Source organism: Lynx canadensis, chromosome B3 (assembly GCF_007474595.2).
Source record: "Lynx canadensis isolate LIC74 chromosome B3, mLynCan4.pri.v2, whole genome shotgun sequence".
NCBI lineage: Eukaryota > Metazoa > Chordata > Mammalia > Carnivora > Felidae > Lynx > Lynx canadensis.
Genome location: NC_044308.2, coordinates 112689505 through 112713463, shown reverse-complemented (window position 1 = coordinate 112713463; position 23959 = coordinate 112689505). Strand labels below are relative to the sequence as shown.

The window sequence follows — 23959 nt, the reverse complement described above, 5'->3', positions numbered from 1 at the left end:
ATCAAATTATCAAACAAAAATCAGGGAACTCAGATGATAAAATTATTTTTATAAGAGATTTTCATGAGAATACTTATCTTCATATTCCACTTATATAAATAGCACTACTTCACATCTCATTGCAGGAAAAGGTGAAAGACTAGTGATACTTCTATGGATTATTAGTATTTTTATATCTGTAATATACATTTATTCACTTTTGACATTATGTAAAAGACAATAAATGTTTTTAAATTAAAAAAAATTTTTTTAATGTTTATTTTTGAGAGAGAGAGAGAGAAAGAGAGAATGAGCAGGGGAGGGTCAGAGAGAGAGGGAGACACAATCCGAAGCAGGCTCCAGGCTCTGAGCTGTCAGCACAAAGCCTGATGCTGGGCTTGAAGCCACGAACCATGAGATCATGACCTGAGCCGAAGTCGGACACTCAACCGACTGAGCCACCCAGGGGCCCAAGAAAATAAAGTTCTTTATGGTATATACATAGTACATATGTCTTTCAGTCTATATAGAAAAAAAAAATGTCACTCATTCATGCTCCTTTTCAAAAGCTGATTGTGTACATAAGGGAAGATATCCTGTTTCTCAAATCTGAAGAAAAATGAAGTTGAAAGATGATACAATTTATAATTGTACTATAAGGGGGCTGTCTGATTACTCAACAGGTGAGAATATAGCCCAGTCTCTGTATTCCACCTACTCTGGAGTTGTTTTTTGTTTGTTTGTTTGTTTGTTTTTTTAATGTGGTTAGAAGTGTACAATTTAAACAGAAACATAACAGCTGCCTAAAAAAAATCTATACATTGAATTTCCACTTTACTAATGATCACACATAATTACTTGGTATCCCTAAAGCAGTGCAAGTTTTAATATTTATATCACAGTGTAACTTCAGGCTGTCCTTACACATCTTAATTGAGAATAAAAGAAACAAGCTCCTACTTTAGACCTATATGTACTGTTTGCAAATGGCTCACTGCCAATTGATTTTAGACAGTCTCAAACTTTGCTCTTTTGCCCTAAGGTATGATAATTCTCACTGTGGACTCTCTATAAAGTATCTGCATTACGAACACATAATTATCATGTTTAAATTTCTCTTTCTACAAAATTAGGTTCTCACAAAAATAGTCACATGGGATAAAGTGAGAGGAACAAGACATAGGTGAAGTCAAGGAACTGGGATAAGTGGAAGAACTGCTGAGAAGAGAGAGAAAACAGGTAAAAACAGTTCCTTTCTGTTTTAATTATCATTATAAAGTGTTGTATTCTGTCATCTCATACCACGCTCAATTTTAAAATTAGAAGCCAACTGGGAAAGAAGAAAATGAGTAAGTCCTTCCTAAAAACAGAGTAATCCAATATTTCTGTTATTTTGAGATAAACTTAACTAAGTTCCATTAGTAAATATGAGAGAAAAATGTGTACACGTAAGAATTTGGAGCCTATGGCATGCTAGAGCTTGAATTAAACAAACTGCTCTACAGGTTTGCTCATCTAAAGATTGATTTTAAAGCTACTAACCTCTCATTTTATGATCGTCTCACTTTTTATTCATCACCTATAACCCAAGAGTCCTTCATTATTCACATAATAAGTGAATATCAGCTTATGTTTTTATTTTTATGCCTCTGGAAATTTATCTCTCAGTTTTCCATTTTTAAAAAGGGGTCATGATGTTTGTTATACTTCTTATAAAACTAAAGTATTAACACTATAAAGTATTTTTAGCTAACTAAAAGGATGTCACAATATAATGCTAGTTATGATAACATACTCTACATTTAATTTATAATGCTCTGAAAAAAGCTTATTTCTCTACTACATTGGAGAGTTAAACATGAATATCATTTAACCACATAATTCAATAGTAGAAATATTCACATCAGAAGTTTTTATTTATGTGCTTTTACAAAACACCTACAGATATTCTCTATTTAAATAGTTAACATATTCCTATATTACACAATACAGAAGAGATTTATTACTTCTCTTTTGGTAAAATTCTATAACTAATCCAAAGCCACAGGGTAAATCAGTAGAAAACCTCAGAAAGGAACTCATACCTGTAGACTCCAATTCTGAACTTAATCCATTAATCATAATTATATGCTTTCAGTTTATAAGACATTGCACCCTATTCAGACTTAGGATTTTTTTCCTTTGCTTAAATACAATAAAACATATAAAATACTTAGTATCATTCCTAATACATATCAAGTGCTTAACAAATGTTGGATACAATTATTTGTACTAAGACAAAATCTGAAGTCATCTATGTTGTATAAGTTGTTGCTATAGTCAAAGCAATTGTGAAAACTGAACAGTTCTATCAGAAACAGTGTAGAACAGAAGCTAGGAAATGAATATGTCTGTTTGTAATGTGTTTGAATGATCAAAAGATGTCTGACAAATGCAACATGCCAGCAACAATCTTTAAAACTTAATGAAGAATTGGGGTGCCTGGATGGTTCAGTCGGTTGAGTGTCCGACTTCAGCTCAGGTCATGATCTCGTGATCTGTGAGTTCGAGCCTGGCGTCGGGCTCTGTGCTGACAGCTCAGAGCCTGGAGCCTGCTTCGGATACTGTGTCTCCCTCTCTCTCTGCCCCTCTCCCGCTCATGCTCTGTCTCTCTCTGTCAAAAATAAATACACATTAAAAAAATTAAAAAAAAAAACTTAATGAAGAATTCTCAGAGCAGTGGTTTTGAGGACACCAATTACCAGAAAGATAGCCTTGGACACTACCATAAATCTTTGGGAAAAGAATGTGCAAAGACTGAAAATATCCTTTGAAGGAAAAAGAACTAACAGCATCTCCTGATTTATGCTTTCACCCAAGTCCAATAGAAAACAGTAATGTAATTATGTACCTAAGCAAAGATGAAAAACTATGTCAGTAAATTTTATTAACTTAAATTTCACCAACGATCACACACTAAAACTTAAAGCTGTAAAAACAGTAGCTGTCAGGACAGGAATAAGACTCAGGATGGTGTAAAATAGGGTAACACAAAGAGGCAATGTTCCATTCACTTCAAGTTAATGCTCTGCTGCTCATCTTAAACACAGGGGTCTAAACATACTCATTTTATTATCTATCTATTTCTTTATTTTAGAGAGAGTGCAACAGGGGAGAGGGGCAGAGGGAGTGAGAGAGAGAATTCCAAGCAGGCTCCATGCATGGAGCCTGACGCAGGGCTTGATTCCACGACCCTGGGATCATAACCTAAGCTGCAATCAATAGTCAGGTGTTAAATCAACTGAGCCACCCAGGTGCTCCTTAACATACTCATTTTAAATCAACCATTATTATACTTCACAGTAGAAAAGTTTACTTTTTAAGAGCCTCTACAAATACAAGAATGGATGAAAATAATTTAGTGAGTTACAACCTAGGAGAACTATAAAAGGAAGAACACATTATTTACTAAATAAAATTGACATAAGTTAAATGAAAGAAGGTCTTTATGTTTATTATATTGGAAGAAAAATCTCTTAACAAGAACTTAAAAATGATCAGAGGCTTAATTTTTAAAAACTGTTGTAAAAAGCAGTGCAGCTATCCTTTGTCACTGAAAAAGTATAAACATAGGAATGCAAAAAAGATCATAAATAGAAAAAAATCTTGAAAATTACAGTTCTTATATATACTCTAATTTCAAATATGTGTATATAAAAGAAATATTTTTTTTCAATGAGATTCCTCCAAGGAATCATAATTTTTATACACACATGCACACACACACACACACACACACATTTTTTTTTTTTTGGTATGGAATATGGGGCTGATATCTATGAATCAGGATCTGTAATTTAAGCTCTGAGGACTGAGACTTTCGGAACATTCATACTATCGTACTTAGAATAACGTAGTTCGCTATCCAAATGAAGCCTGTGTGGTGTGGTCTCTTTCAAGATTGAGATTTAAGGGGCGCCTGGGTGGCGCAGTCGGTTAAGCGTCCGACTTCAGCCAGGTCACGATCTCGCGGTCCGTGAGTTCGAGCCCCGCGTCAGGCTCTGGGCTGACGGCTCAGAGCCTGGAGCCTGTTTCCGATTCTGTGTCTCCCTCTCTCTCTGCCCCTCCCCCGTTCATGCTCTGTCTCTCTCTGTCCCAAAAATAAATAAACATTGAAAAAAAAAAATTAAAAAAAAAAAAAAAGATTGAGATTTAAGAGAAGTCAAATAGAGTTGACCACTGGGCAAAATAATTATACTTTGTAAGCTGAGAATAATGTATATGGGTGTGTGTACACATGTATACATGTCCTAGGATTGGGATTGAAGTTGTCAAGTTAGGGCCATAGGAAACTGAATAGCTGACTTTATTAGGGCAGCTGGTAGACGTGAGGAAGAAGTTGGTTGTATCTACTGGCACTAAACAAAGCCCGTCATCTAGTCAGAATGGGAAGAAAGGATTATCCTATTAACAGACACACGACACACATACCAACATACACACACTCCTGAGGCTGTTCATTTATAACCTTTCCTCTGTCCATGCTACCTTGATGCTCTAGTCCAATGATACGCTCCAGGAATTGTACCCTAAGTGTGGCTCAGGGTATGCAAGAGCCAAACCAAATTCACAAGAATCAACCAACAAAGGATATAAAAAATTCAGGCTTTTTAAAAAAAAAATTAAATTCAGGTTTTTAAAACAAACCTGAAGGATTTGGTAACCAAGCAATATTGTTTTATATTAAGACAATTGTGAGGTTTATTCAGGTCCTCTCCTCACATAAAAAAACTGTCCAAGAGCAGAGGATGCCCAACGCAGGAACATTAAGTGGGGCAGGTGAAAACTGGCATTTTGCTCGAATCTGCAATAGGAAAGGTAGACTTCAATACCTGACAGAATTTGCCTCTAGGGAAAGGACAGAAAACAAAGAAATAGGTGGGGATGTGGAGAATGGCAAGACTGGATTCTGTCATGTCCTGGTTTCCCAGGAGTTTTTTTTTTTTCCATAATGCAAGTTGCCCAGAAGCTACGAGACATTTTGTAATTTTCTCTGAATAATTTTCAGATAACACAGCTGTGTCAAATTCTCTATCTTTTTAAGCTTTTTATATTACAAAATGATGGGTTTATGTAAGGAATATTTTCCTTAATCTTCCTGACCTGGCCCTGATCAGCAGCAATGAAAAGAAAACATCAAAGAGAAACAGTAGTTGTTTAAACTTGGAAGGAATCAGAAAAAAAGAATAAAATTATGATATAGTATTCATTTTCAGCATCTCAAAATAAACCTGGCCTAAATCAATCAGGGCAAATGTAGGTCTACTCTTAAAAGTTATTTATAAAAAAGGAGATTAAATCTGAGATATTCTTGTGTCATTGAGAGATAGGTCAGAAAGGTAAGTAATAATTAATAGATATCAAAGATAATAGATATCAAAGATATCTATTATCTGTGAAAAGCAGTAAAGATTATTTAAGGCAAGGGACAAATAATAAGGTTTATTATCATAACTGAAAAGCAAGCTCAGAATTACTTAAGTGCTACCTCAGAACATTAAGTGCTACCTCAGAACAATATGAGACACTATAATGTTTTGAGTCTAATATGATATTAGGTATGACTATGGGCATAAATCTTTATTTTATTTTGTATCTAGAATTGTTTTATTATTTATTTATTTATTTATTTATTTATTTATTTATTTATTTATTTATTTTAATATATGAAATTTATTGTCAAATTGGTTTCCATACAACACCCAGTGCTCATCCCAAAAGATGCCCTATTTAATACCCATCACCTACTCTCCCCTCCCTCCCACCCCCCATCAACCCTCAGTTTGTTCTCAGTTTTTAGGAGTCTCTTGGGCATAAATCTTTAAAGATAAAAGGACACTGCTTTTGGTTAAACTGTAGATAACTGCAACCTGAGACTTAAAAATGAGTGAGTTTTCAATCCCAGTATATTAAGATCATTCTATAGGTTGGTTTCAGTTTTTCAGTTAAGTAGAACAGTGAAATTATTACAAATGAGAAGTAAAATTATTATGTGGGAGGAGCAAAGCTTTTAATATTATTTTTATGTTAAATATATGCTAATTTCATTATGTGATAAAAGATTTTAAGAAGCTGTTCCCCAAAACATAAAAGTGTAAAGGCATGTGCAGTAGAAAAATTGACAATACTGAATACATTAGAAAAGAAAATAATACAATGTGTAATTCAGTTTTGAAATATAACATCTTCATTCAAGAAAACACTTTAGAACTTTCATGTAACCCATAAATTTAATAGGTACATGGCATCCTAGGATTTGATATATTGTCCTAATGAATACAGTCTTAAGTGTCTTCTCAGGCAACATTTTAGAACAAGTTTCTGTCTTATATTATGAACCTCAGAGTAGACACTTCACATATTTACAACACAAAATGAAAACTTGTATAAAATAATTTACAAAATAACTTTTTCAATACTTTCAAGGTATTATTTTACTGTCTTATTCCAATGTTGTTTAAAAGCCTACTGTCATTCCTATAAGTGATCTTTTATTTATGGCTACTCTTTTTTTTTTTTTTTAAATTTTTTTTTTTTCAATGTTTATTTATTTTTTTGGGACAGAGAGAGACAGAGCATGAACGGGGGAGGGGCAGAGAGAGAGGGAGACACAGAATCGTAAACAGGCTCCAGGCTCTGAGCCGTCAGCCCAGAGCCCGACGCGGGGCTCGAACTCACGGACCGCGAGATCGTGACCTGGCTGAAGTCGGACGCTTAACCGACTGCGCCACCCAGGCGCCCCAATTTATGGCTACTCTTAAGATCTTCTCTTTTATTTTGGTTTAGAAGTTTCACTTTTACATATTTATTTTATTTATCCTTCTCAATTTACACCATATCTTGAGGATGTGTGGTTTCATGTTTTTTTAGCAGTTCAGTAAATTTACAGCCATTACCTCTTGAATCATTGCCTTTCCTCCATTCTTTCCTTTTGTGGCTTTGATGTAATGTGGTTTGGACCTTCTCACTTCTTCCTCCATACCTTATGTCTCATATTTACATAACATTTTGTCTCTATGTAGTTATTCCAATATGAGGTAATTTCCTCAGATACACGTTTCAGTATGCTAATTCTCTCTTCTGCTGGTCTAATCTGCTGTTTCATCTTTTTACAGATTTAAAAATTTTAATGTATATTTTCTCATTTCTAGGAGTCCTATTTTCTCCGAAATTGCTTATTCAAAAATAATGATCTCTTGCAACGTCTTTATCTTTGTGCGTCTTTGTTCTTTTGAAGATTTCATCATCAGTAGGTTAAACCTACACCCTGGCTTGTCAGGGACAGTTTGATATACTTCTGTTGTGTCTGCATCCTGTCTGGTCTAGCAATAGTCCTAAACAAAAGTTTCCCAGCGTGAAAAATGAATGATAATAGTCACCAAATTCTTAGCTATATTATATTTTGTATTGGACAGTTCTAGTAGTTGTCACATTTTTCAGTCCACCTATTGATTAATGGTTTTGTTGATATTCATTACTTGATCTTAATCTGTTAGAGTATGGCTGACCCAAACTGGGGAAAATTTCCTTTGGAGAAAATTTATTTCTGCTTCTACCTTTCATCAGAGAGTATGTTTAATCACTGACTGGTTCCATTTTAGCCTCCCACAAGGATCTCACAGTCTTAGGGAATTCCAGGCTTAATTTTACACAGGGTTTTTGTCCAAGCCTAAGTGTCTCACCAACAGCACAGGTACAGCCATCTGTCCTCAGGGCTTCTCCTCCCTTTGCAAAGTCCAGGCTTCCTACAGTTATGCTTCCTGCTCTCTGCTGCTTTGACCTTCAACTCATGGTATTTTGGGGGACACAATGAATCTAATGACTGACACTGTTTATGTCCTTTCACATAGTATGCCCCACAGGTTATTTCTTTGTACTGGGTCAAGTTTTTCTAGAGTGGGAAGGCTTTTTAAGTACTAAAACAACAATTATTCTAGGCTGTACCCTATTTGTAAACTGTTGTTATTCCCTATCAAATGAATGTCTTTTACACCATTACACTGAAATGTTTGATACACTGCAGATTGCCCTATAGAAAAATGGTACCAATTTATACTCTGAACAAAGGTCTTTTCACCCAAGCCTTGACACTTCCAGGCAATCTTTATCTTAAATAGTTATTTAAATGATGTGTACAAAGCAATACAATATTTTCAAATTTTACATTTCTTACCAGTTATAATGAACACATATTTAAAAGCAATTTGCTTCTTTCCCATTGCAAACTGCCTGAATACATCTTTTGCCTGTTATTCTATATTGGTGTCCATGTTCTTGCTGTTGAATTATTAAGAAATTTCTACATATTTAAAATATTAAACTTTAGCAGTTAAATCTCTTGCAAATATTAATTTTTAACATTTAACATTTGTAACAAGTTTTTGCTTAGTTGGCATTTTCATTAAAAGGTTTCCAATGCTTATTAGCAGTGGGGGTTTCTATCAATGTTTTTATTTTATTTTCTTTGTTATATGTCTTACCTAGAAAGGTTTCTCTTGCCTAAAGATAATAAAAATAATCTCTTAATTTTTAAATCATAAACTTATAGTTCTTAATGTTTAATTAAATGTTTTTATTTAATTAACTGTAGTTTAGTTTTGTGTTGTATGATCAATGTCCACCAAAATGGAGAGCCAATTTTCTCAACATCTTTTACTGGCTAATCCTTCTTTCCTCAAATGTCTTGAAATGTCACATATATAATATGTTAAATTCAATTTTACACATAGGTATGTTAATAAAATATCATTTGGTGGCATTTATCTCTGACTTTATTTTCTTGTAACATACCAAATATTTTAATCACTGCGCCTTATATCATGTTTTTACATCTGAGTAAGGCTCTCTCATTGTTTTACTTAAGAAAAAAATCACAAGCTATATTCCCCCCAAAATCCATTGGGAATTATATCTCATTTATCTCAATTTAAGGTAAATTGACAATTTCACAAAAATATTTGCATCTAAGAATATGGCATAACTTCCAAGTCATTCAAGCTATATTTTATGTCCTTTAATAAAGTTTTATTTATTCACGTCTGACAAATTTTTTTAGTTTATTCTTGGGTATTATGAAGTTTACTTTTTTTCTGCTATTACAAATGAGATCTTTTCCCATTACTTTTTCTAATGGTTGTTTCTAGCTTAAGTAATACTGGCATATAGATTTTTATAAAGGAAAATACCCTTTATTTAACCACCATGCTGAACTCTTCTTGATTCTAATACCCTTTGAATTGATTCTTGAGTTTTCTAAATGAATAATCATATCTCTTCTCTGGGTCACAAAGAGACAACTATCTTAACCACTGTCTCTGCAATAAATACCTCTTTGAAGTAATACTATTGCCTGGTAACAATGGGAAGCTTTCTGACTCACTGCCTTTATTCTCTTTAGGGATGCATGTACAAAAAAGTAAAAGACAGTAATCTCAGACCTAGAAATAATGACTGGGAACTCTGTTAACTCCACTTTAGATAGTTTCTTTCTAATTCATATCGACACAATATTTTACTTTCTTTCTTCCTTTCTCAACTCTTGCTTTTGGTGTATGCACCAACACACACGCACTTGTCTCATTTTTTTCTTCCCGAGCCAAAACCCACCTGCTTCATGACTAAATGTATAAATTTAGTGAGAGATAAAAATAAAATAAAAATAGTGAAATTCTGGAACAACAGAAAAAATTCATAAATTTGAAATTAAAATGAAAAATAAAAGCTACTACCTTTAGTTTAGACTTGGTCTAGACTGTTACCAGTCTATGATTCTATGGATCATACGGATTCTCCATGAAGATTTCGTCAATGTATTCATTTTCAACTAATAATAAATGTTTTTCTACAAGTTTGAATACTATAGATAAACTTGGATGTTATTTCGAATTCAATTTTAATTGCTGACATTGAATTCTATCATTTTTCTTCACTGTACATATTTTATATTTCAGTAACACATATAGGATTTTGGAAGTTGGCTCAGGAAACTAACCTTTGCAAATTCCATACCCAGTTAGTCAAAAAGTGCTATTAATTTTATCCTCAGAAAGTAATCTATCCCTATCTACCCTTGTCTTCATTTAGCTACTCAGCATCTTTTGTTTGAATATTTTAATAACCTCCTGATTAATGTTATAGCTAAGTTTATGCCCATTTAACTCATTCTCTATTCTACCAAAAGCGGTCTTTGTAAAATGTGAATCTCACTACATTCATTGCTGTTTAACATCTTTCAAAACAATCTTTATTTTCTACTAGAAAAAAACCCAAATGCCTTTTATAAGACACAGACAGCGTCCATCATTTGGCCTTACCTACCTCCCCAGGCTCTCTCTTGCCACTTCCCCTTCATATCCCTTTCTGCAGTCAGACTGATCTATTGGCAGACTTAAGATCTCAGCAATTGTGTCTTTACGGTTGTTTAATATATATTGGCATAGTCATAAAAAAAATTACTGTATGTAGTGATAATGAAGAAACAACTACATGTATCAAGTTTATAAACATAATGTTGAGCAAAAGAATCCAGATACAAATGATAACACAGTATAAGATTTCATTTGCATAAAGTTTACTAAAAAACAAAAATAATGATGTTAAAAGTCAAAACTGTAATTACTCTTGAGGGTTGGGCTGTTACTAAAAGGGACACAAAAGGGGGCTCAATCTGGGATACTGATAATCTGGTTTCTTGATCTGGATGCTGGTCAGACAGGTATGTTCATTTCTTAAAAATTCATTAAGCTGTTAGCTATACTTTTTGTGTGCTTTTTGGAAATTTAAGTGAAGAGACAAACAATAAGAACAATAAAAACAACAGTTCCAATATTATTTCTCTGAAAATTTCCCTAAGTCCCTCAGGTGAACTTTATCCTGCTCCTAGTATATCACAAACACACCATTACTATACTGATGATCATGTTATAGTTTATTTATCCAATTCTTTCCCTTTCCTAACCATCCTCAACCTAACTAGTAACTTCCCTCAGTGCTAAGATCATAATTTTCTATACATGTGTCCCCAACCCCAAGCACAGTGCCTGGCAGTCAGTGAATACTCAATACTATTATTAAATGAGGATTTCTCAATTTCTGCACTATTACAATTCAGGACAGAAAATTTTTTGTTGTAAGGGCTGTTCAGGGCATAGTAGGATATTTAGCAGCACCCTGACCTCTATTCACCTAATGTCAGTAGCATCCTTTCAGTTATAACAACCAAAAATGTCACCAGCCATTGCCAAATGTTCCTCAGGCACCAAAAAATCCCCAGGTTGAGAAACACTTACATAAATAAATGTTTCTGTGGAAAAATTCAAGCCAAGTGTTAAACGATTCACTTACCAAAAAGCTTTGGGCATGAAATGATTTGCATGTGAGGGGCAACTAAAAAAAGAACAGGCTCTTTTGAGCAATGGAGGGAATTAAGCTCTACCTATCTGAAAAAGTCTATAAATGCTTTAAATGTCTAGATAATCAAATGGTAATTCACATTAATTGCATGCAAGAATATTGTTTCTTTTGGAATTCGTATGTAGAAAAATGAGTTTGCCGAGCAAAAAAAAATGTATAAATAGGATTGTATATTTGGTATTTAAAAAACATGACTGCTAAAGTAGCTATGTATATTCAATGTCCTAATGATAAATTATTTTGTTAAGATTTAGATCTATGAATGGATCATTAATTCTGGAATATTAAGTTTCAATAATTTTCTATCCACACAATATTTAACATTGGCATCCCATAAGAAAAGAATAGTTATTTTTTTTTTTTTTTTTTAAATTTTTTTTTTCAACGTTTATTTATTTTTGGGACAGAGAGAGACAGAGCATGAACGGGGGAGGGGCAGAGAGAGAGGGAGACACAGAATCGGAAACAGGCTCCAGGCTCCGAGCCATCAGCCCAGAGCCCGACGCGGGGCTCGAACTCCCGGACCGCGAGATCGTGACCTGGCTGAAGTCGGACGCTTAACCGACTGCGCCACCCAGGCGCCCCAGAAAAGAATAGTTATAAAATAAACCACTGTGCATCAGCTATGGAAGAAAAAAAACCTCATTATGCACATAACTAGCTTGATAGAAAATAATGCATTCATACTTTATTAACTGCATGCCTTTGATTCAGGATATTTTTTTGAACTTGACCTCTGCTGTAGAGGGTAAGTAATGAAATAAATGAGTACTATTATGTTAATGGAGCTTGAGAAAAGAGAAAATAAACTGATTTTTATGTATATATAGTTTTTATTTTAGAGAGAGAGAGAGAGAGAGAGAGAGCGCACTAGGGGCAGAGAAGAGCAAAGGGAGAGAGGGAGAGAGAGGGACGGGGGGGGGCAGGGAGAGAGAGAGATAGAAAGAGAGAAATAATCTTTTTTTTTTTTTTAATTTTTTTTTTTTAACGTTTATTTATTTTTGAGACAGAGAGAGACAGAGCATGAACGGGGGAGGGGCAGAGAGAGAGGGAGACACAGAATCGGAAACAGGCTCCAGGCTCTGAGCCATCAGCCCAGAGCCCGATGCGGGGCTCGAACTCACGGACCGCAAGATCGTGACCTGAGCTGAAGTCGGACGCTTAACCGACTGCGCCACCCAGGTGCCCCGAAAGAGAGAAATAATCTTAAGCGTGCTCCATGCTCATTGTGGGGCCTGATGTGGGGCTTGATCCCACAACCCTGGGATCATGACCTGAGCTGAAATCAAGAGTCAGATGCTAAACCGACAAAGCCACTCAGGAGCCCCTAAACTGGTTTAGATTTATGATATAGTCAAAATGATATAGTTAAAATATAAATCTCATTATGCCAAAATTATTTCCTGACAACCAATTTCTTAAACATCTCTTTGTAATTAGAATCAACTTTCAAGAATTGGCTACTGAGCCAAAGAAAACAAAAAAAAAAAAACAGGCAATTTACAAAAGAAGAAAAAACTAGACAAATACAAGAAAAGTGTTTAATTCATTGTTAGTCTACAATATGCCAATAAAGCCAAATAATTTTCATCCATCAAGCTGTTAAGATTAGAAATAATGAATGTTTAATTCCAAAAACTGGTAGTATGAATATATAAATTTATACATATATTCCTGAGGTCAGTTTGGCAGTTATGTATTATGAGAATTAATTCTGAATCAGTTGTTCTATTTGAAGGAAATATTTCTAAAGTTATAATCAGAGATGTTTTTGACAATTTATTTATAAAGAGAATGTCTATGATACGAAATAAAAAGAGCCTAAATGGTTAATAACAAGGAAATGAAATTAATTATAGCTTGCTTATACTCTGTAGTGACTGGCAAATCTCATTTTTTTTGTAAAACAGTTGTTAAATGGAAAAAAAGCTTAATTTATATAAAAAAAAGAGTGGTTAAAAAGCAAGGGCTATGGTGTCAAGACTATCTAGATGAAATTCTAATTCTATCACCTTCTACTAGCTCTGTGATGTGGGTTATTTCATGATTTAATCTTTCTAAAACTAATTTTTTCACCTCTAAAGTAGTACTTATTCTGTAGGTTTGCTGTTAGTATTAAATAAGACATTACATAAAGTGTTTATCACAATGCTTGGAACGTAGTAAGTATATGGTAAATTTTAGTAGCTATGATAACAACTAGAAACCCAAGATATAAACCTGTATATATGATGGGTTCTCAATATGAAAACTAATGAATTAGTCCCAGATAATAATTATGTATCAATTATTGGTGATTTTCATTTACTTCATTTTGCTTTCCTATATTTCCCAAATTCTTTTTTAGAAAAAAACCCATATAATCAGAAATCTATACTCAGAAAAAGATAGGTGTTGTTTCTTTTAAGGCTATTAATATAAGGCAAGATAAGTATTTAAAAATCCCTACCTTTTCCTTCCCCTAAATGACCATATACTCTTCTCATCTTTAATCTCATCTATAATACTTTACAATCTCATCTTTATTACTGTGTCACAATAAAAAGTCATCATTTTATGCTCTTATTGAACACCTATTACCTGCAAAATACTGTGTTCTTAATATTCTGACGCTAACTGTGAAGTATGAACATTTGAAGACAGATTTTCTTGTTAATAACATAAGAGCTTTCTGCAGATGGTCTTGGGTTTTAGTTTTTAGTAACTAACCATAATGAGAAGCAAGATATCTGAAAAGGCTTTTTGCCTTTATCTCCTCACAAGAATGATCTTAATTTTGATCAGAAGGCATTAAGTTGAGAATGAGAAAATATAAATTTAACTTACAAAAGATACTTTCTTTCAGAATATTTGTTTAAGATGTCTATAATGGGATTATTACTTCTAACTGCAAAGTAAATACACATTTACTCCTATAATATAGCTAGGAACAAACCAAAGAAAAACTGATTCTTGAACACCTGAGATGTTTTTATGCTGCTGATATGAATAGAATATAAACTCTATTTCTTCATAAAAACTAAATATTACAAGAAATCTAAAAAGTATTCAGAGACAAATACAAAATGTTTGGGAGTGGTTTGTATTTTGTAAATATCCAAATATCTAACCAGTGAACTTTTCAAGAATTGATTTTGATATTCATGAAATTAAATACTATTAAACATACATAAAGGATCTTTGCATCAAAAAGCTTCCAGAGCTGAGGCAATTAACTTTCCCTCAATGATATCTCTCACTCCATAGGACCTCTTGTACCACAGGTGTACTGGGTAAATTTTTTCCAGCAACACTGAAATATCTGATGGACAGAGAGCAAAAAGGAGAAAAAGAGATGAGGGGATGTAGAGACTAGTTATTAGTGCCTGCTATTGTCATTGTCTATATTCAAAACTGAAGGAGTAAAACTACCTCCACAAAATGTTTGTATCAGGAAGTTACAACTTCCTTGTAAGGTCCTGAATATCTTCCACTGTTCTTCAGGAGTGAAAAGGAAAGAATGACAACTTGTTTATTAGGCGTGGTTGCCTACAAAGAATCTCCTGATTGCAAGGAAATTTAGAGGATTTTGTTGTTCAATGTACAAAAGACTTGAGTCCTATAGGATAAGAGTGTGTTAACAACACTGTCTTTTCAAGTTAACTTTCATAAAAAAGAAACACATTATACAACTTTCAGTTTAGCTTTTCTCAAAATAAAAACAGGATTTCAGAGATGAGAAGTATATTTATTACTAATAAAATAAATTTAATAAAATGTTACTCTTATATTTTCCTTTATCTCAGATCTTATACCTTAAAATTTCTGCATAATCTTTATTTTTCACAAAAAATGTTTTCCAGAATAAATACAAGTAAAGCGAAATCTTTTAAAATTATTCATTTTTTTTTTTAGAAAACAAGTTAATTCTGGATGTAATTTCTATTTTAGTGCTTCTCTACTGACATGAGAACTTTGATCCTCCCTCAGCTATGCTGGTAAGATAAACAACTTTAGTAGGACATCAGGAGATGAGAGGAAAAACAGGTTACTAAAACTTTCTTAGGCATAGCACTTTAAAGAGATTCCTTTAAAGCAACCATTGTGAATTAGTGAGCAGTAGGAATGAAGCTTACTGCTCTCAAGTATGAAGGCACCCATCAATATAGGGAGAACAAATAAATTCCTAATTCAAATGGCTAATTAACCAAATTCATAATAAAAACTAATGAATAGGACTGAAATTCTGACACCAGGAATTCAAGTAAGGTTTAGTTGACAGTGAGTATAAATTAAATTCCCAAACATTTTCAATATTGATATACAGCTGGAGAATACCTCATTGTGCTTGCAATAACATTCAAGAACAACCTCCTGAACATTAGTTATCAATTTTTCTCTAACCACTTTCTATTCTTCCACTACAAAATTAGTAACATCGGGTTTAGATAATGCTGTTTATTAACAGTTACCAATGAATCACTAATCTGCCACTGAATACTTCAGGTTTTTAATTAAAGAGATTCTTATTGGCATTTAAACTATTACCAGAGTCCTCCAGTTGTGAAGAGGCATTAATTATAGAACATACTCTTATTCCTGAATCACAGATGCTTAGAATTTCCTTATATACAATTACTCTGATTTTGAACGTTTTCCCTGAAGAACTAGAAGAAAATAACAAAATTTTGAAATGATGTTAGAAATTCATTGTTTTGTTAAATGTCTCTTTCCCTCTCTTGGGCCTTATCTTTGTGTTATGTACTCCTAACAGACTACATAGCATAGAACAAGCCTGTTTAAAATAGGTTCTGAGAGAATTATTGGAAGTAATGAATTAACTTTTCTCCTATGCTTATAGAATAGAACTAATTCATGTACCACCCTTGGGAGGATTGAGAAGTCACACAAATCATTTTCTGTGTTTGATAGTTTAGATGAGAAACCCTGGTTGAGAAAAGCAAGACAAAGTATGTAAAATCACCAAAAAATTGTTGAGTTAACAAAGTGAAAACATTATCACCTAATGGATTGAAAGTCTTCCTCCCAAAATCAATTTTTTTGCTTACTAAACTACTCCAGTTTTAAACTCCTTGAAGACAAGGACCAATTCTTCCCAACTTTTTAACTCTGTAAGGTCTAGGACACTATGGTACAGAGTTCAATTTAACTCACACTGTGTTTTACCAGTGGATTAAACACACACACATGCATATACATAGTGCCTAAACCATTATCTCCAGCCTAATGAGTCAGAATCTTTGGTGGGGTTGGGCCTAGCAATCTTTTTAGTAAAATCTCTATAGGTAGAAAACAGTGTGTCCAGAACTGAGTACCACTGAATTTAAAATGAATTCCTAATCCTATGGCTGGTTCCTCTAAACTTAACCTAGCTCTCTCATCTCAATCCAGTTATCTTCATTTAAATACCTACTTCTTTACAAGTCTGCATTATTCCATTTCAAAGACATACCATCATCTGTCCTAAAATTGGTATATTTTTTTTTGATGTTTATTTTTGAAAGAGACAGAAAAAGGGTGAGAGTGGGGGAGGGGCAGAGAGAGGAGACACAGAATTGGAAGCAGGCTCTCCAGGCTCCAGTCAGCACAGAGCCTGAAGCAGGGCTCGAACCCACGAACTGCGAGATCATGACCTGAGCAGAAGTGTTGGCTTAACTGACTGAGCCACCCAGGTGCCCCAAGATGGTTTATTTTTTTTCAACATTGTTCAGAATGATTTTTTTTGTCCTTCAAACATCCAACATCTGTCCAATTTCATTCTCCCTTTCATTCTTAGAACATAAGGTCTTCTAAATCTCACTTGGCATTCTGTGTCTTTCTAAAAGTTTATAATTTTTTGCTCCTAATGCAGTATCTTGGACTTATCCATCTTTCATGTTACTTATATAGTTTCCCTGAGGTCTTTAATTTCCTCTTAGACAAGAATATTAAAAGCTAGGGAGTTCACTTCTAGGTAAATACCCAAAGAATGGAAAGAAAAACAGACATTGCACACCAATGTTCATAGCAGTAATATGCATAATAGCCAAGAAACAACTCAAGTGTTGTCTGTCAACAGATGAATGGATAAACACATTGCAGTATATACATAAATGGGATATTATTAGTCTTAAAAAGGAATGAATGGGTATATGCTACCACATGGATGAACCTTGAAAATACGATGTTTAGTGAAATAAGTCAAACACAGAAGGACAAAAATAGTATGATTCTACTTATATGAGGCACCTAGAATAGACAAATTCAGAGACAGATATTAAAACAGGGGGAGTGAGGAATGAGGAGTTACTGTTTAATGGGTATAGAGAGTTTCTGTTTTGGATGATGAAAAATTCTGGAAACAGATAGTGGTAACAGCTGTACAAAATGTATTAATGCCACTGAATTGTACACTTAAAAATGGTAAAAACAGTAAATGTTATGTGATGTGTATTTTGCCAAAATAAAAAAAAATAAAAAGCTATTGAAATGATTTTCTTGACTTTCTTACAGCAGCCTTTTTCTTGATACTAGTTTTATCTCTATTGTTAAAGTAAAAGAAAAAAACAAGTGTCCATACCCTTTTTCTATATTCTCTAAATTTATCACTCTCTTTTTAGCTTTTGCCTTTTCCTTTCCATTTCTTTTTCATAAAAATAAAATAAAATTTAATATGGAGACTCAGAATATTTCACACTTCAAGCACAATGATGTTGTGGATACATATAAAGAACACTTAAAATCTACATACACACCACATGTGCGTGCGCGCGTATACACACACACACACACACACACACACACTTGCACACATACATATACACCCCACTTCTAATCTCCTCAGACTCTTGAATTGTTTGCAAATTTCACCAAAATTCTTCTCCACTTCTTGTTTGGTCTTGTTTTCATTGAAATATGAGTAAATAAGACATCAAGCTTCACAGTGCAGATAATTTTGTATTTCAAGTTCTTCTTAGATGCCAAGTACTTAGCAAATAATGGGGAAATTCAATTTAAAGTTTACCCACACACAAGAAAATATAGTTTAAAAGGAGGGAAAGATAAATACATCAAAAGAATCTCTAAAGAAGTGATATTACATAAATTATGGGGTGGCTGAGAAATGATATTCTCAGAGGAAAAAATGGAGCAGTGGAAAGCTACTTTAACTACAAAGAATCATAACTAAATTTATTTTTTTAGAGATGACACTTTTAAGTTTCAAAAAATTCTTGTATCTTACTAAAAAGGAAAAATTAATAGGAGTAACTCATCCTCATGAAGCCCCAGAAAAATCATGGAAAATAAGTTATGAAATAAATTTAATATATGGAAAATCACTGAAAGATCCTATATACAAGAAACAAAAGTATACAATATATGATATCAAAGGTCAACTGAGGCAAAGATGATAAATTATTTGAAAAAAATCTATTGTTAAATAAGGGAAAGAATGTGGAGTTGTATAAAAAGGCAGAAAGGATGGTGATAGTGAGTTTAAAAGTCAGTTTAGGAGTAAACTGGATTAGACTGTTAAATAGTGAAGCATTTTCCTATTTCTAAGATATGTTTGGACAATACGTAGGCAACACTTTTCTTGGAAATAAAATCTGATCAGGGTTACAAGACAACAGAGGAACAACGCCAGTGATTTACCAGATGCAGAAAAGTATAAAGGAAGTAATATGAGCCGATCAGCAAGTTGCAAGTCTGATTACATAGGAGATGAATGCAATGTCTTTAGTTAATTAGTGAAGCAGCCATGGCAGCAAATAGGTAAAGGAGACAGTAGTCAAGCAACCTCAGTCAGCAGTCCAACTTAGTGGCACAAGACAAGTGGAGATAGTTAGCAGAAGTGCTAAACAATCTGAACCTACTTATAATATCACAGGCATAAATTGGGCAGGACAAGATCAAGCAGGCAGATAGCGTAGCACTTGGAAGGCCATGATATAGGAGAATGGTAGGAGAGCAGATAGACAATGCTGGGTAGTCTAAAATGCTAAAATAGCAGATGGATATGGCAGTATCAGGCCATTTCCTGATAGACAAAGTACCAGTAAGTGAAGAATGCAAATCATTCAGCAGATGCATAAAAGTGGGGCAAAAAGTAGAGGCGAAAATCAAAGGCAGTCAAAGCAATAAGACAGAACAGCAGAGAAGCAATGACAGATCATCAGAAGCAGTTGTGTAGGGTAGGAAAAGCTCTCAGCAGGGAACAAAAACACCATTCAGGAAAAGATGAAATTGAGAGTAAAGCCAGTCTCCTGAATTGGGTTTCTTCCATCTAGGAAACACTCATCAATAAACTGCATATGAGAATCCACAAGAGAACAGCACACAAATGGAAATAGCAGATGAATCTGAACTCTATTGCCCAGGGATACAGAATGATCCTAGAACATAGATACATAACAATCCACAAGGAAATTAAATGGATGGGAAAAATGGGTCCAAGCATTCTTTATGATGATAAAAAAAAAAAACCAAAACACTAAAAATTATTAATCTGGAAATGATTGGCTGGGATTGAAGTCTTCGCTTACCCCTTTCTGGAGCCCACAAAATGGGAATGTTGGGAATTTCTGCAGCAGAAAAACAGAAGAGAAAAGGGATTTCTGACTCCCAGTTTGAGGAAAGCAGGTCAAATTTAGGGCTGTATGAACTGGTTCAGGGAAATAAGAACCAGCCTGAACCTTCTCCATTCCTCAAAATCAAGCAATTTCTGAGGTTTGGGAAAGGTTTAGGAAGCCCTCACCCCATCATTTCCCACAACCTCCCCTTTCACACTTACCTCCAGTGCAAACAGTTTCCAGCAAGGAGGTACTTGGGAAAACTCACTCCCATGTTTATACCATGGCAAAATTTGAGGATGGCCAACTAATGATACTTTCTGTGTAGGTCAACTTTCTGATTCAATGGGATCCCTGCTATTTGTGAATAGGAAGAGGGGATAGGTTACTAGAAACTACCTACCTCTTTGAAAGTGGATGAGGAAAAAAATCAAGGGCAGTAATACCAATAAATAAATAGTAATACCAGTAAATACGTTGGTGATCTCATCAATCGTCACAGATTTTAAGTCCCTCAAGATGCTTATGACTTTAAAAAAATAGTATCTCCAGTCTAGACTTCTCTGCCAACTTAACATCTCCACTTGGATAGTTCATTTCCATGACCAAATTAAAACTGACGTTCCTCATCAAATCTACCCTTCCCACAGCCTTCTCCACTTCAGTAAATGGCAACTCCATCTTTCCAAATGCCCAAGTCAAAATCTTGGATATTATACTTGACTTCTCTCTTTCTCTTATTTTATCTGTTATCTCTATCTTCAAAATATATCAGTAATGTATTTCTCACTACCTTCACCTTTATTATTGGTCTAAGTCACTATCATTTTTCACCTGGATTATTTCAATAGTCTCCTAAATTATTTTCCTGTTAAAATATAAGTCCAATCATGTAGTGTCTCTGCTCAAAACTCTCCATTATCCTAAGGGTGGCATACAGATTCTACATGATCCATGGCTTGCTCCCTCTGCTCATTTATGTCTTTGCTCAAATGTCACTTTCCCAATAAGGCCTTCCTTGATGGCCTTTTTAAAATTACAACTCTCTTTCCTGCCTGTGCTGTGCTACCTATTCACCTTTCTTGGTTTATTTTTATCCACAGTACTTAATATCATCTCTAATATTACACATCTTACTTGTTTACGTATATTTGTGTCACCCACTAAAATGTAAATTTCGTAAAGGCAGAAACTTATGACTTCCTTGTTTACTGCTGTATCCCCAGCATCTTGAACAATGTCTGGCATATATACAGCAGGCACTCAAGATATAATTGAATCTACAAAGTGTTAATTTCTTGTGGGGCATCTCTGTTCTCTGTCTTAAATTCTCAGAACATTCTTCTGAAAGCTCAGATACTATGAACCTTTGATTAACAGAGGAGATTCTAGCACACTTTAGGGGTTGGCAAATCATAGCCAATGGGACAAATCCTGCTAGCTGCCTGTTTTTTGCATTGCCTGCAATCTAAGAGTGATCTTTGAATTTTTAAATAATTGAAAAAAAATTAGAATAATAATATTTATATCATGACATGATAAAATTATATGAAATCCAATTTCAGTATCCATAAAGAAATTTTTACTGGGGCACAATGAGGTGCATTCATTTATACTGTCTTATGATGGCTTTTGTGCTACAGGGCTGGCAGAGTTGAGTAGTTATGACAGAGAACAAAGAACCCACAAAGCCTAAAGTATTTATTGTCTGGACCTCTAAAGAATACATTTGCTGACCCGTGTCCAAAGGTATTTTATACTTAGAAGGCAAAGAGTAATAACTAAATTTTGAGCAACACTAAACTAGAGCATTGTTGTTAAATACTGTTGCTGCTGTTGCCCAAGATACACCTAGGAGGGAAGATACATTTATACTAGGATTTGCTTTCACATATATAAAAGTAACCTTCTCATTCTTCTAAATGTTATTAAATAACATTAATGACTATTAATAGTCATTCATCTATCTATCCCACAATAAAGCAGCCTCATCTTAAGGGATAGAGCATAGTATAAGTAAGACTTAAAAATGGCGAAAAGGAAGGGAACAAGAAAGTAAATAGGGCCCACAAATAGAGCTCATATCAAAGTATCACATAATTAACTAAAACCCTGTTTAACATACCCTGATTAACTATAGTGGGAAATTGTCATGATGTGAATCTCTTTTGAACCTCATCAATGGGGGTCATACTGAACTGACCTTGTTATAATGGGGTCTCCTAAATAACTGTAGTCTTAAATCATTACAAGCGAGAAACACATTATAATAAGACTCCATTGGATTCATGCAACATTCAAAACTAATAGTTATTTTCTCATCGGTTCAAATGTCTACATTTTGTCGAAAAGTATTTTAAAAATTTGCAAAACTCTATTCAAAATCACCTCCTAATCACCTGACTCATCTTTCCTTACATAAAGTTTCACCCTAAGGATTATGACATGCAAGTATATTATAGTATATGCTACAACCAAACTTACGGAAAGGGGTGAAAAAGGTGAGGGGGAAACACTTAAATTATACCAATGACATCCACCACTACTATGCTACCTTTAATCTTCATAAAGAAGTATAATTTATGTCCTCTTACATCAGTTGGTCGTTGCTGCACAATCAACTGCTTCTTTTGGATTGTTATCTTTGTGAAACTGACAACAGTTCATTTTCAAAACCCAACCTTTCAATACCGTTACTGCTTCTATCTTCTCAGCATTTTTTAAAGGAATTTGGATTCTTCCCCTAAATTCTCACTTATGTGTCAATCATTAATGCTTATCTGAAATGATTACTCCTCCCACTGGGCGTTTGTCCTCTACTCTTTAATAGCAGCCGTGTTCTTTCCAAGTTCTAATACAAGAAAATAATACTGGTAAAATTATTAGAATCATTCCAAATAGTTTATTTGTTATCTGAGTCCACTTTCTGACTCCCTAACAGTTTCTTTTTATGGTAGGCAATATGTTGGTATGTCAATGGTATGTTTCCAAGAAGCTCAGAGGACTTCACAGGTGTAAATTCATTTGTTGTCATTTTATTACATTTTGCGTGAAAAGCAACATTAAGTCTAAATGGAGGTCTAACACAGAGAGATGAATCTATATTCTTGACCAGACAATGAAGAAAGGGATATCCTAAAAACTTCTCTCCTGTAACTATATCTCTAGGTAAATATGCTTTGGGCATTTTATATTTGTAAAATATTGAATGATTTTTTTTGTCATCGTCTTAGTATATATTTTGTAAAACTAAAGTATTCTGCTATGCCAGCATCTGCCATTTTATGACAGTAGCCTTGTAATGGTAAGTTAGAAAGATGATTTCAAGATTTTATCACTCTGATAAATTCAAGGTAAAAATCAACATTTAGCATGTCATCTCTATTTCTTTCCTTTCCCACAGTTACATCAGTGTATATTTTACGTCCTATCTTGCTTAATTTTTTTCCCTGGAGAAAAATTCTTTCAATATTTATTCAACCATCATCTACTTATTTTTAAGCTACAGCTCTTTATATTGTAGGTGATAACAGCAAATATTTATGTAGCAAATAAATATTTTTTCGTGTTTTACTTATGTTAATTCACATAATATAACTATCCTATAAGGAAGTAGTTTTATTCTTTCTGTAGGAAGGTAAGTAAGTTGTATAAGGTCATATACTAGTAAAAGGTAGATCTAGGATTCAAACTCAAGTAGTCTGTGCTCTTAACTACTATGTTATGCTGCCTCACAAATGGTTATGTGGGCAACACTGCTTTTCTAGTAAGAGCTCTAATTAGATACAGAATTTTCCATAATAAATATATTTGTATTTATTTGTAGGTTTTATTGATAGCATCTCTCTGCTTCATAAGGGCCCCCAAAAGCTGGGTACATATTCTGATACAGAGTAGGCATGCAATTAAGAAATATAATCAAGGGAATGAAGACAGCATTTTATATATGGGTTCTTCATATATGAAATTTTTGTTTT

The 23959-nt window shown here is 33.9% G+C and overlaps 1 protein-coding gene across 14 annotated transcripts in view; it reads right to left on the bottom strand.

Annotated features, from left to right (window-relative positions):
* GPHN (gephyrin) overlaps nucleotides 1-23959 on the bottom strand; it is a 628070-nt gene that overhangs the window by 292256 nt on the left and 311855 nt on the right. For 8 of the 14 annotated variants that reach the window (XM_030319344.1, XM_030319345.1, XM_030319348.1 and 5 more), the window contains exon 5: nucleotides 19956-19994. The exons of the other annotated variants lie outside the window; for them this stretch is intronic. In XM_030319344.1, the coding sequence (XP_030175204.1) occupies nucleotides 19956-19994 (39 nt within the window). The remainder of the gene's footprint in view (nucleotides 1-19955; nucleotides 19995-23959) is intronic. 14 annotated transcript variants of the gene reach the window in all.